Source organism: Octopus bimaculoides, chromosome 8, assembly GCF_001194135.2.
Source record: "Octopus bimaculoides isolate UCB-OBI-ISO-001 chromosome 8, ASM119413v2, whole genome shotgun sequence".
NCBI classification, from domain to species: Eukaryota; Metazoa; Mollusca; class Cephalopoda; order Octopoda; family Octopodidae; genus Octopus; species Octopus bimaculoides.
Genome location: NC_068988.1, coordinates 4797396 through 4810554, shown reverse-complemented (window position 1 = coordinate 4810554; position 13159 = coordinate 4797396). Strand labels below are relative to the sequence as shown.

Genomic DNA, 13159 nt, shown 5'->3' with positions numbered 1-13159 from the left:
ATATATATATATATAAACAAATAGTAAATGAGTATATGCATATATACGTACAGGTATGTGCGTACCGACATCCACCTGTATGTATAGGTGCAGATCTGGGTACAGGACATTGCAAACAAAACGTAGACGAGAAAACACACAAGCCACATAGAGAACATTCTACTTCATCAGCTACCCCCGTTTTAACACCGGCGTTTCGAAGAGCTAGGCAGGATGCATCGTTAAAACGGCTCTTCCCATGGACCGCAAATTAAATTTGTATACACAGATTAAATCTTGCCATTGAGGAATGTAGTGGCGGACAAAAAACAAGACAGGAAAACAAACAGAAAAGGGTGCATGGGCAGGTTGTTCGGTAAAAGCTGAACGCACATGCATCGTCTTCGACGAGAGAGTTCATCATATATATATATATGTATGTATATATCCATTCAAATTGAGAGAGTGGAACACAGGCTACATATGTTTCCTATCTAGCAGATCCTCAGAAGTAATAATTACTCAACGAAGGGTAATATACTAGCTACTCATGTCGAAGACACCTTCATTATATGAAGGTTACATTGTCAAAGAATTCCATGTTAACTTACCGGAGGTATAAGTTGTGACAATTACTCACACACACACACACACACACACACACACACACACACACACACACACAGAGGAGGAGTTTGCATGTGTGATCGTGTGTGTGTATGTGTGTCTCATACTCTGCACTCAGAAAATGCAAAAAAGATTTTTCAAATTTATTTTCCAGAACCTGATTTACCTCCAAAAGTTGGTCAATTGTTATCAGCACCACAGTATAACATCTCATACCCTAAAACGAAGATTACGATCACATGGACGGTAAGTAAATATTTCTCATTCGCAACGTTCATCCCTTTGTCTTTCGTAATTGGACATTCTAAGTCAGATTTGCTGACAAAAAATACTCTTTGCTCATATACACAATGACGATAAAATGACATTCATTAGTTTATTTAAAATATTTTAAAATTATTAATCTCCGTCTCTGACTCTCCCTCTTTGTCTGTCTGCCTGTCTTGCCCTCCCCCACCTCATACACATACGGTATTCCTTGTGAAAATATTCTGCATAATTTGATCAACTTTATATACCATTCAGAATTATATTTCGTTTTCTGAAGATGGCCCCAATGCCGTCGTTGGGATAACAGAATATGTATTTTCTACAGCATTTTCTACAGATATTTCTAAGCGATAAGATCTCATCTTCATTTGATGCATTATCCATTTACTTTTCTTATTACTGTGTTGTCCCTCTTAGATTGGTGACATTGATGACATTGACTCTCCACTTAAATTGTATGTTGACACTTTCCAGAGTGTGAGGTGAGCATGACAAGAGTCCAGCGGACGAGCGTTCTAGGAGGGAAGGTCTAGGATATTAGTTAGCGAGGAGTTGGTGATTGTACACAACATAGGAGACGAAAGAAGGAAAGACGAATGATTCACAAAGGCCAAGGTGGCAGTGGAACAAAACCATAAGAATAAACATTATTTGACACAAAGTTGGTCACACACACACACATATATATATATGAAGTGATTGACGTACAAATCTGGATCTTGGGACGCACAAGAGCTGGTAGAGCATTAGATAGTAAGAACAATGTGATGGTATGGTCTGTTTGGAAGCTATTGATCCGGTAAGTCGAAAGTCGACCGGATTTGATAAAAGAAACGCATGCCAGATAAAGTGATAATATGGGAAACTATATTGCTTTCATAATGTTTCTATGAATATATTGGTTGCTGACACAGGTACGTTTCTAAGGAGTCTGGTTTTACGGAAACCGTAGTACTGGCGTCGTTAAAGAGAGAGATTGGAGTTATTTGGGGACATCGATATTGAAAGTGAAGCAGGTCGATAGTTGGAGATGAGGCAGAGATGAAGCCTGTTTTGGAAACGGAACGCAGTGCATTTCCAAAAGTCAGTGTAAATCCCTTCAGGAAGCGTGAATTTAAAGAGTTTAATCAGAACAGCGGTTAACCTGGCTTCACGATGATTGCGGGTAATGGAAGAGAATTGCAGTCTATCAAGTTTGTCCCTTCTAGTTTTTTTAGTAGTAAATGACTTTGAAGGTAATGTTGTGAAAACTGAATGCGTTGCTGAGCATCGTTTCCAATGTGGAACACTGGAAAACTGAGTGGTCTTTTTCGAAAAAGTTACCATAAGATTTTGGAATCGTCGAAACGTCTGTTTCAATGCTGGTAAGAGAGCACACCCTGGTAAAGTGCTGAATGAGCCAGGTGGTAGCGTTAAATAAGGTGACTTGTACCCACCTCTCCACTCACGTTTCACATTGAGGCGAGTATTCATTGGATAACGACATTATATTAGAAGAATTAACTATACTTAACAATTATAACTTGTACATCACTCTATTGTTACTCATGTTTTACTCTGTTTTACATTGAATGTACTCTGTTTTCTAATATTTACTTCTTTGTTTTCCTATTTTAGGATCCGCCCATAGGATCTTGGAACTGTGATAGCATAACTATATACTTAATTCGATTCACAAGTTTAAAGTATGGAATTGCTCCGAGAGTCATAAAAAGGGAGGGAAACACTGCCAAGTTTCTTACTATTCAAGATCTCGAACCAGCAACCACTTATTGTGTTGATTTAATGTTTCATACAAATAAAGGCTTCATTAGCCCGTATTCGGATAGAAAATGTGTCACTACACCAGAGACAAGTACGTAACTGTCTTATACTAATGCTATTTGCCATTCATTGATTTACCAATCTCTGTGAAAACGCACACATTTAGTTAGTGTTATAAATTCTGCAAACTGAACAATTCAATAAGGCATGTAATTCAATAAGTCTTGTAAACTTTAAGCCATTATAATTCAGTAAACTCTATATTCTAGACAGCTGCAATGTAGCACTGTTGTAGAAGTCAGATAGATAAATATTACTTGTACATGATCAGAACAGCTTCTCAATACGATGATGTGATTACATAAAGAGAGGAAGGTGTGTACACTGCCATCGTTATCTAATAAACACACAGGTTAATAAGGTTCCCGTGAAGAGTTTCTGATCGGGTATCTTAGATTATTACATTGTCCTTTCGTCGAGAAGAAAATTTGTGTACGCTGTGTAAACAAGAGTTGAATTCATAAATAAAATATTAAACTCTTGTGAACCGAAATACGAGGCAGATAGAGAGACGCTGTATTTTTTTTTAGTAATATATATATATATTGAAGGAGAGCGAGAGCTCGAAAGGAGGAAATGTGTTATTGAATTTTCTATTGACTCAGATGGTAAAAGCAGAGATGGTGTTTGAGTATCCTCGATAACAATGTTTCAGATCCTTGGATCTCTCTTCCTGATCCAATACAGATATGGGTTTTATCAGGAGAAAATCTGACAAAAAGCTTTCTCTAAGAATGAAAGTTGAAGTCTGTTTCTACTTTAAGCAATCTGATATATTGCAACCTAATAAAATTATTGTTCTATAAACAGCTAAATATATGTGTAGATGTGCATATAACTATATACATCCACACTTATTGCAAATCAAATAAATCTATACATATATTGTTTACATATATTCATGCACACACACATACATACACATTCATATATATATATATAAACATATATGGATATGGGTATATATACATATCTATCTATCTATATACACACACACACACATGCACAAACATGTCTATGTATACATTTCCGACATAACTGAAACTTCAGCTACGCCTAAGACTGCTCATTCATTGGAAATTATTGTTTACTGAGCTAAAGTGTAAAATCTTTATTTTAGGCTTCTAACCATGAACTTGTGATGATCGTTTATATTTTTCAATGGCTTAAATGACATTAATAAAATGGAATAAAGTACCCTAACTGCTCGACAAATAATTGTATTATTTGCTAAATATTCAGAAATTGTTTTATTGGATAATGTGTATGTAGTAAACATATTTTTTCAAAGTTCATTTTCAACTGTAAGAATATAATACTTTTACAAACTGTTACAGTTGATGTCTAATATCAATCTCCACAGATTCCTCCTTATTATAGGCATTTGTGACACATACCTTAGTCTCTACAACATATCTCCGCTTCGTAAAATAACTGTTATTTCTCATCCTGCAACTAAGGAATTCGCTTTCCAGCTTGTCTGTTACCCTCGTTTTTTTTTAAAAAATCTATCACAGGTTACAACCCATTTCTAGTTCTTCTTACCGAAAGAGAGGCTGATATTCTATAAGCATTAACATTAAAAAAAATGTGTTCGTTTGCATATATCTAAATGTCTGTTATATTATATTTGCATATAATTGCTTATGCTCATCCCTATAGATTTGTATGTATGTAAGTATGTATGTATGTATGTATGTAAGTAAGTATGTATGTATGTATGTATGTATGTATGTATGTATGTATGTATGCATGTATTTATCTGTATGTTCTCTTCTGTTTTTAATTATTTAAAATCTTTCTCGGAAGAAAATGCTGGTTTCTAAAAAAAAGATACGAAGCTTCATCATTGGAATGTAGGTAACAAAATCAGTGTCACGTTTTAAACTTGATAAAAAATCCTTCGCATATTTTTACTGTTACACTTACAAATTGTGTTTGTAATGTGTGAGTTGGTTGATTTCTTTTTCTGAAAACTCTAGCTAATCCAATTGATCAATTATGCATTTGCTCACAAAACCAAGTGTACCTGTTATTATTGGTTTAAATGAGAATAATCTGAATCTAGACGTGTTGGAGGTTTCCTAGAAGTTGTCCAGTTATCCTCTTTCTCTCTGATTCTCAAAGAGATATTCATATCATAGGACAGCTGATCTTTATGATGGTACATACTATATGTATGTAATTATTTATGTTTATTTCAAGATTTCGAGCCAATAGAGAAAGAGCCGGTTTCTAACCTAGATCCAATGATCCTTCATTGGAATTTCAAAATCAACAACAAGGTATTTTTGTATGTATGTATATTTGAAGATTTGTATGCTTTGTTTTATGACTGTGTATGTGTTCTCATGAATATAGTTGCATGTCTAGACATGCTCATATGTACTTAAATGATAAACTTCAAGAAGTTTATGTATGTATGTAAGTAGGTGGGTGGATGCATGTGCAGACATTTCGGTTTCTGTAATTTTCTGAATATACTCTGTGTTGCAGAACCACCACCGCCGAAGAATTTAATGCTAAAGAAGCGACTGAGTACTTCAGTTGTTGTAAGCTGGGAACAACCGGATAATCCCAGAGGTAATATTACAAAATATCGGATCATGTACTGGGGAATCAGCTCGACAGCGATAGGATTGGAGGTGAAATCCTCCAGGTACTACAATGAATACACTATTACGGGTTTGAAGCCATACACGATCTATAAACTGCAGGTAAGGTTATCTATTTTACACCATTGCACCTCATTCTTACACACATACATACCTGTAAATACACACACGCACACACACGCACACACACACTTATATCCATCTATCCATCCATCCATATATATATATGTGTGTCTGTGTTATCGCGTGTCCGTGGACATTTTCTCAGAGTTTTCTGTGTCTTTAATTATTAAAGGTGAGCAAAACGACCTAGCTGTGTTTTGGCCCGTTTACGTCCTTTTGTCGCTCTCCCGCGAGAAGTTGACCAAATCAGTAGCAGACTGATGTATTGTAGTCAATATAATCCAGTAAAAGCTTTGACATCGGTGCCCCAGTAAAAGCTTTGACGTCGGTGCCCCTGAAATCAATTAAATACGACTTATGTAACCTAATAGATACTAATTGACTATATACCCACTTATATGTACTTTATATTTACATATACACACATATATGTGTGTATCTGTCGTTATTATAGAGGAGTTTTCCTTGGCTTTCATAATTCGGAACAAGCAGGACCGAAAAGGGTATCCTTAAACTGTATACCTATTCAGAATTCTTGTAACAGAGAGTCCGTCGTTAAAGGCATCCATGGACCAGCTGATGGTGTTGAACCATGTTGCTCTGCTGGGAGAATTCCGATCTTGAACCCTCTAGCCATCTTTTCTCATGTTATAACATCGAAAGTGGGATGTCTTGGAGGCCCGAATAAGCAATATAGCTTCTGCTGCCAGCTATTACTCCTTTTCAGATCATTAAGAATCATTATATGATTACTACTTAAACTGGCAATGGAACGTTAGCTATTTGCAATTACGTGAACAGATTCGGGGAGAGAGAGAGAGATAGAGAGAGAGAGAGAAAGAAAGAAAGAAAGAGAGAGAGAAAGAGAAAGAAAGAAAGAAAGAGGGAGAGAGAGAGAGAGAGAGAGAGAGAGAGAGAGAGAGAGAGAGAGAGAGAGAGAGTTAAATATCTTGAGCTTGACTATTTCATCGTGCATGCAATGACAATGCTTTTTTTATATTTTATTCATGCATTTGTTTCTTATAGTGATGTTATTCATGCTAATTACGAAATACTTTTCAACCAATTCTTTGGTGTAGGTTCGTTCAATTAATGGTGCCGGTATCGGACAGTCCGGAGAAGTGCTTTCTTTTACCACTGACCAGTCTTGTAAGTTCACTGTCTTAATTTCCAGAAACTTTTAAAACATATTTCTGTTTATATATAAGGTTATTTACACACATTCTTAAGCATGTGACAAAGTGTTTCGTTCAATCCAATTCAATGTCAGCCAACAGAGGAGAATCAACGCAACGGGACTTTCAACCCCCTTACATTCCCTTTTCATACACACGCATACACACACACACAATATATATATATATATATATATATAAGCAGGATATCAAGTAGTAATGCAGTGCTATCTTCAGCTGCACAAATAAATAAGTAGAATTTTAACCAGTCGGAGACATTGATATAATTTTTCTCAAATACTTTAATAGAGCAAGAAGATGGAAGAAATTCATGTTGTTGCTATTGTAGCTAAGAACCGACTACACTTCCAAGAATCACATGAAGCCTATTGAGGTCATAATGTTATAAGGGATTGTAATTCATTTCTAATGCATTTATCTCTTTTTCAACTACTAAATCTAAGACTAGAAGACTGTGTCTATTTTGACTAAACGACTAGAGTTGACAGCTCATGGCTACGTATGGTCATAAATATCATATGTATCCCCTTTTCGTCAGGGAGGAAAGAAGACATTAAGATAGTCAATTGGATATAAATAACTGTCTATAAAATAGGCTGAGTAGGGGAAGACTTTAAATCATGGTGTTAATTACCAGTTAAAGAGGAAAGAAGCTAAGAAGCCTAAGATGTTAATACAGAGGAAATTTTATTCTGGGACACTATGGGTGATTGTTTATAAGCTATTGTTATATTGTATAAAAATAAAATTTAAGATTTTCAAAAATGATATAACCAAAATAGGCAAAAGGTGTGTATATATCAATTATAAGCATTATATAAGTGTCTTATACATAACGTTAACTTGCATGCTTCCATTTTGTTATACGGTATAGATGTTTAATATATTGTAAATGTATTTAGTCCTGTGCAGTTTTTATGCTCAAAATTTTCTAACATTCTGAATATCACAAAGCCCCAATATCATGAAATGAAACCCTAAATATAGTTTTATGTTGAATAGTTATAGCATATCAGTCAGGCATCGAATTATTAGTTATGCTTATAAAGAATTCATCTAATTAGTTTAACTTCTTCAGTTGTCTTCAATACTCCAAGTATTTACATATTAAAAAATGTTAAAACTTTGAACTTCCTACGACAAGCCGCTTCCATAAATGCTTTTATCGTTATTTCCAGTTGTACGAGATGACACGAATAATTGATTTATTCACACTTGTATTTATTTTAGTCCTTATGATTACGTACCATGACAACGAGCCACATGCGAGACTTAACGATATAAATAATAAAGACATAGTTTTTACCGTTACAGAATATGCGCATGTCTTGCAGAAAACATTCCTACAAGTGAAAATGTGATAAATTGTACATTATGAAAAGAACAACAATAAAATAGCCGAATAAACAACAAAAATGTCATAAATGTTAATGTCTAAAGATAACTGAAGCGTTTAAAGATATTCATTTGATGCTTATTTTTGCCATAAATTCATTGGCTGTTAATTTACTTGAGTTTTCATACTCCATTTTCACCCATTTCTATTTTTGTATCATTTTGTTATGATATTTTACAATCATCGATTTGATGAAGCATCTTCAGTGTCTAGTTATACTAATTATCAGGATATAGCCGTAGTTTACTTTCAGGATATGATTGTAATTACTCTTCAGGATATGGTGCTACTTACTCTTCAGGATATAGTAGTTCTTAGCCCTCAGGGTATAGTTGTACTTATTCCCAGGATAAAGATGTACTTCATTTTCAAGATATAGATGTAGTTAATCCCCATGATATAGTTGTATTTAATCCGAATGATACAGTTGTACTTAATCCTCAGGTTGCAAGTGCCAAATACAAAACTACTTAATGACCGAAATCATTGCATTTGACGATCGCCTGTTTAGAATGAGAATTCAAAATTTACGTTAAAAGGATCAGAAAATTAAAACCTTGATACATCGGTGTTTGATTTATATTCCCACAGAAAGCATTATTGTCCTTAGTTTGGACTGCTGAACCAAGTTGACATTTCATCTTAGACTTCTTAGATTTTGGAGAAAATCTCTTATTCTAAATATAGTTTCACATATTTTACTGAATATATAAAATTGTGACACATAAATGTAATATTTTTCTCGAAAATGAAGCAGATATCAGACTAAAGCAATTTCTAATGGTTTTATTTATGTCATATTTCTTAATCGGGAACTGAAACAGGAATTTCGATTGGTTTTATCAGGAGGAAGCATATTTCTAGCATTCTTTTTCAGCAAAGCTCATCCGTATGAAACAAACGTTTTTTTAATTTTAATGCAGATATTTAAATCTTGTTTCTAAATAGTACGATATTTTAGGATGCCAAATCTATCAGCAATCGTTCAGCCGGATCTACATTATCAGTGATGCAAATCTGATAACTATCCATTACTGCTTGAGGCTAATATTTCAATTATCTAAGGGACTAAAAAATAACAGTAAACAATTGATTATAAAGTGAAAGCCTTTACTTATTCTATAATATGTCCTTCATTTGAGATATGATAATATATGCTTTGATAAATATGTCATTTTGAACAAATGTTTTTAATGTAACTTAGAAAGTAGGCCACGTCATTTTATACAGATTAATATACATTTCTAAAATATGAAAAAGTAAAGTACCATCGCTAAGTATCACAAGGCAGTTTCTCTGAAACTCCAACGATTCTGTTAAGTCAATATATAGTAGTAAATGGAATAGGAAGAGATCTTCTATGTAAGCGAAGGCAGCAATGCAAGCAGTGTATCATCAGATAAACTGATAAGCTCTTCTGGATATAGTTTATGCTCGGTTATTCACAAAGTCGGTTCACTCATCCGTACGCAAGTGGATTAACACCAACAGTTCATTATGATGAAAAAGGAAGTGAATAGTTTTATAGTTGCTATTTACATTTACCTTCTCCATTATTCTTGTAATCTAACACCTATCCAGGAAAACTCTTCACTAACAGAGAAGTATCTAGAAACGAGTATCAGGTTAACTTTCTTCAGCAAAATTCCTCAATATATTTACGTAGTAATATATTTATAAATATATTCTGTAAATATATATTTCTATGGAGATTAATTGTTAAAGTGCTATGTATAAATATTTGTTGTATAAATATGTGGATGTTGTTGGGTTCCATTTCACGGTGTTTAAATAGTTTCTTCATTCAATGATGACAGAATATCCATTAAATGAGATTTAAAAAAATCTACTATTCATAATTGCATATTTTAAAAATAGCAAAATGTTTCATTCATTGAATTGTTTATTGAGTTCTTTTCTAAAAGTATGCCTGATTCTGTTGTTATGTTGTCATTTGTTTTTGTCTATATATTTTGCAATTCTCTATAAGACTACTCGAAAATATTTTCCAGTACCCGGCCCGGTAGGAATGTTCAAGAATATAAGTAGAACATTCAATTCCATTACACTTCAGTGGAGTGAACCACCGCACCCCAATGGAAATATTCTGTTCTTCATGGTAGGTTTTGTGCTGCTTCTATTTGTTGTTTAACGCGACTATTTACTCACAATTTTGCATTGAATATGCATCATATCTCATGAGACATTGCATGTGTAAAGAATCTCAAAGCTATTGTCTATGTATCAGATTATCTGGATTCATAAGATACGAAAACAACTCTGTTTTTCTTTTCAATATCAATTTGAAGCTCCATTGACAATGCTTTGAATGAAATTTGATAAACATAAATAACGTAATTCTTATATTTTAGCATAATTAACTAAAACAAAACCCAATTGGATCTCGAGCAATTTTATCACAAAGTTCTTTATCATTTAAAAGTTTCATAATATTTAAAAAATAAAACAATGTATTTCGTTTCTCAGTTCCTGACTTTCTGTTCATTTCTTTTTTGTTTTTTTTTGTTTGCATCTTTTCACCTAAATTAGCCTCAACATAAATGTTCAATACTATATATCTATCTCATAAATGATGCAAATTGGCCTTAACTAAACATTTAATCTGTTAATATAAAATTGTTCTATATTAATAGTTTCATTCATTATTGTTTTGTAGCTCTCCTGCCATTCTGCTGACAGTATGATGAAGAATAAGCCATATTCAGGAGGTGTCTTTAAGATACCTTCAAAAGTGTTTACTCAAACGGTAGAAAATTTGCATCCAGCGACTGAGTACGACTGTAGTATTAATGCCAGTACGAGTAAAGGAAGTGGACAACGGCGACAGTTAATTGTATGGACTAAAGGAAAAGGTATCGTTAGTCTTTCAATTTACTTCTTCATGTATTATTCACCTATTGTAGATGAAAAATTTTTCGAATTTTTTATCCATACCGAGGCATAAGGGTATTTTGAAGGATTACGAATGCTTCAAGAACGTGTTTGAAATTGACTACAGGCAAATTCTTTAGTTCTTGAGAATTGTCAATATTTTCATAGCCCGATATAATGAGTGTAGATTAGTTGATGACCTCTTCATATTTTTAGTAAAACTGGTTGTGTTGAAATATATAACGTGTTTTCCAGTTCAGTTCCGATGCACGGTACCTTTGGCAAGTGATTTTTCTATAAGCCATGGTCGACCACTGCCATACGGTTGAATTTAGCAAACAGAGAGTGTGTAGAAGCCTGTCGAATATATATGTATCCGTGTGTGTTTCTGTGATTGGGCCCCAGTGCTTGAGGACCGATGATGGTTTGTTTCCATCTTTGTAACACTAGAACTCTGTATTAATTTCTTTCTGTAAAACAATGCTATCTACATAAAGATCCCATTTTACTTAAACTAAATGTTGCTGGTTTGATGAAGCAACGTTTCTTTAGTTTTCTGTGTCTGTATTTATTTCTTTGAATGATTTTCAATTCCAGCCCCACTCACACCACACAATCCCAAGATAATAAATCACTCCGACAATTCAGTGACCGTTGAATTGAAACCTCGATATGATAAAGACATAAGGTAAATATTGATAATTTTATTTATATTTATATGTGTATACGTAAAGTTTGAATTTGTGATTGCTGGAAACTTTAAAGACAGACATATCAGTTTTAGACACCATTATTCTTCCTGTGTGGTGAAATTCAGCTTACTAAAATATCTTCAGAAGAAAATATGTTGCTAAAGAAATATAACTTTAATTCGATTTTAAATACCATGTTCATATCAATATATATTATTTTCAATATTGAATACACAATTGAACATTCTGTAATCTTCTTACAACCTATTGTGTCTTATTTGTGTTTCTTACAGTTTCTATCGTTTGATAGTGGAGAGAATTACTAACGATCATGGCAGAAAGAAACGTTCTTTGCCAGCTAAAATTGCCGATGTAACTGCGGACTATTACTCTGCTCTCAATTCTAACGACAACTGTTATGTCACTGCCCAATTCCCACCCTCCAATGTTCGAAGCCCATTCATGATCGGGGATAACTTGACCTACAGTAATTACTTCAACGGTCCTCTACAACCGGACTATGCCTATAATATATGGTTTGGAGCATTCTCAACAGTGGATGGGGTAAGAATTTTTATACAAATTCTATGAAATAAAATGCTATAAATGTTTCTATTCTATACCTTTCTCGTGAGGGGTATTTCCAGGATTTAATTCATGTGCAACAGTTGTGAATGTTCATCTTTATAGAATATTAGAAAATCAGCTAAAGAATCAATAGTCCCTCCACTGAGGAGGGAGGAGGTGTGTGTTTTAAAATGGTGTTGACGCGCTAACGCTGATAAATATTCGTTCATTTTAACTACTTCATTTCTTTTATTCTATCATTCAGCATAATTTTAAAGTCCTAGCTTTGTGGTATTGTGTAACACATCAACCTCACCCCTCGGCTACTGTTGTGAATGGTCAGGGTAAAGTTTAATTACATGCTGGGATCTAAAGAAATTCTAAGTATTACGTAAATAAATAAATAAACGTAAGGCATATTCTTAATTCTCTGTAGATTTTGTTATAACCAAAACAGCAATGATAATAACATAAATGACAAAAGTAACAATAACGACAACAACCATAATTATAATCATAATCATCGTTTCTGCTATAGGCAGAAGGCTTGGAATTTTCTTTTTGTTTTTTGGTGGGGGAGGGTTTAAGTCCTTTACATCGATCCAAGTGTTGAACTGTTAGACCCCGAAAGGGTGAAGGGCAAAGTCAAACTAGGCGGAATTTGAACTCAATAAAATGGCACCAAGCATTTTGCTCCGTGTGCTAACGATTCTGCCAGCCCACCATCTCCCTAATAATAATAATAATAATAATAATAATAATAATAATAATAATAATAATAATAATAATAATAATAATAATAGGGGCTGCAATAAGGGTGGAGCACTTGCAGAAAACAGTACTGGTTTGAACCGCTCGAATAATTCAGATGGTGCTCGAAAAATAAGGGGTGTTACCATAGTTCAGCTGACGCATGTCACCATACCCAGCAAAATAAGGGGTGTTACCATAGTTCAGCTGACGCATGTCACCATACCC

At 34.0% G+C, this 13159-nt stretch overlaps 1 protein-coding gene across 6 annotated transcripts in view; it reads left to right on the top strand.

Moving 5' to 3' along the window:
- LOC106878895 (receptor-type tyrosine-protein phosphatase T) overlaps nt 1–13159 on the top strand; it is a 596380-nt gene that overhangs the window by 361313 nt on the left and 221908 nt on the right. For all 6 annotated transcript variants that reach the window (XM_014928243.2, XM_014928245.2, XM_014928244.2 and 3 more), the window contains 8 exons: nt 761–852; nt 2494–2731; nt 5197–5417; nt 6518–6587; nt 10043–10149; nt 10708–10903; nt 11520–11610; nt 11908–12178. In XM_014928243.2, the coding sequence (XP_014783729.1) occupies nt 761–852; nt 2494–2731; nt 5197–5417; nt 6518–6587; nt 10043–10149; nt 10708–10903; nt 11520–11610; nt 11908–12178 (1286 nt within the window). The remainder of the gene's footprint in view (nt 1–760; nt 853–2493; nt 2732–5196; nt 5418–6517; nt 6588–10042; nt 10150–10707; nt 10904–11519; nt 11611–11907; nt 12179–13159) is intronic.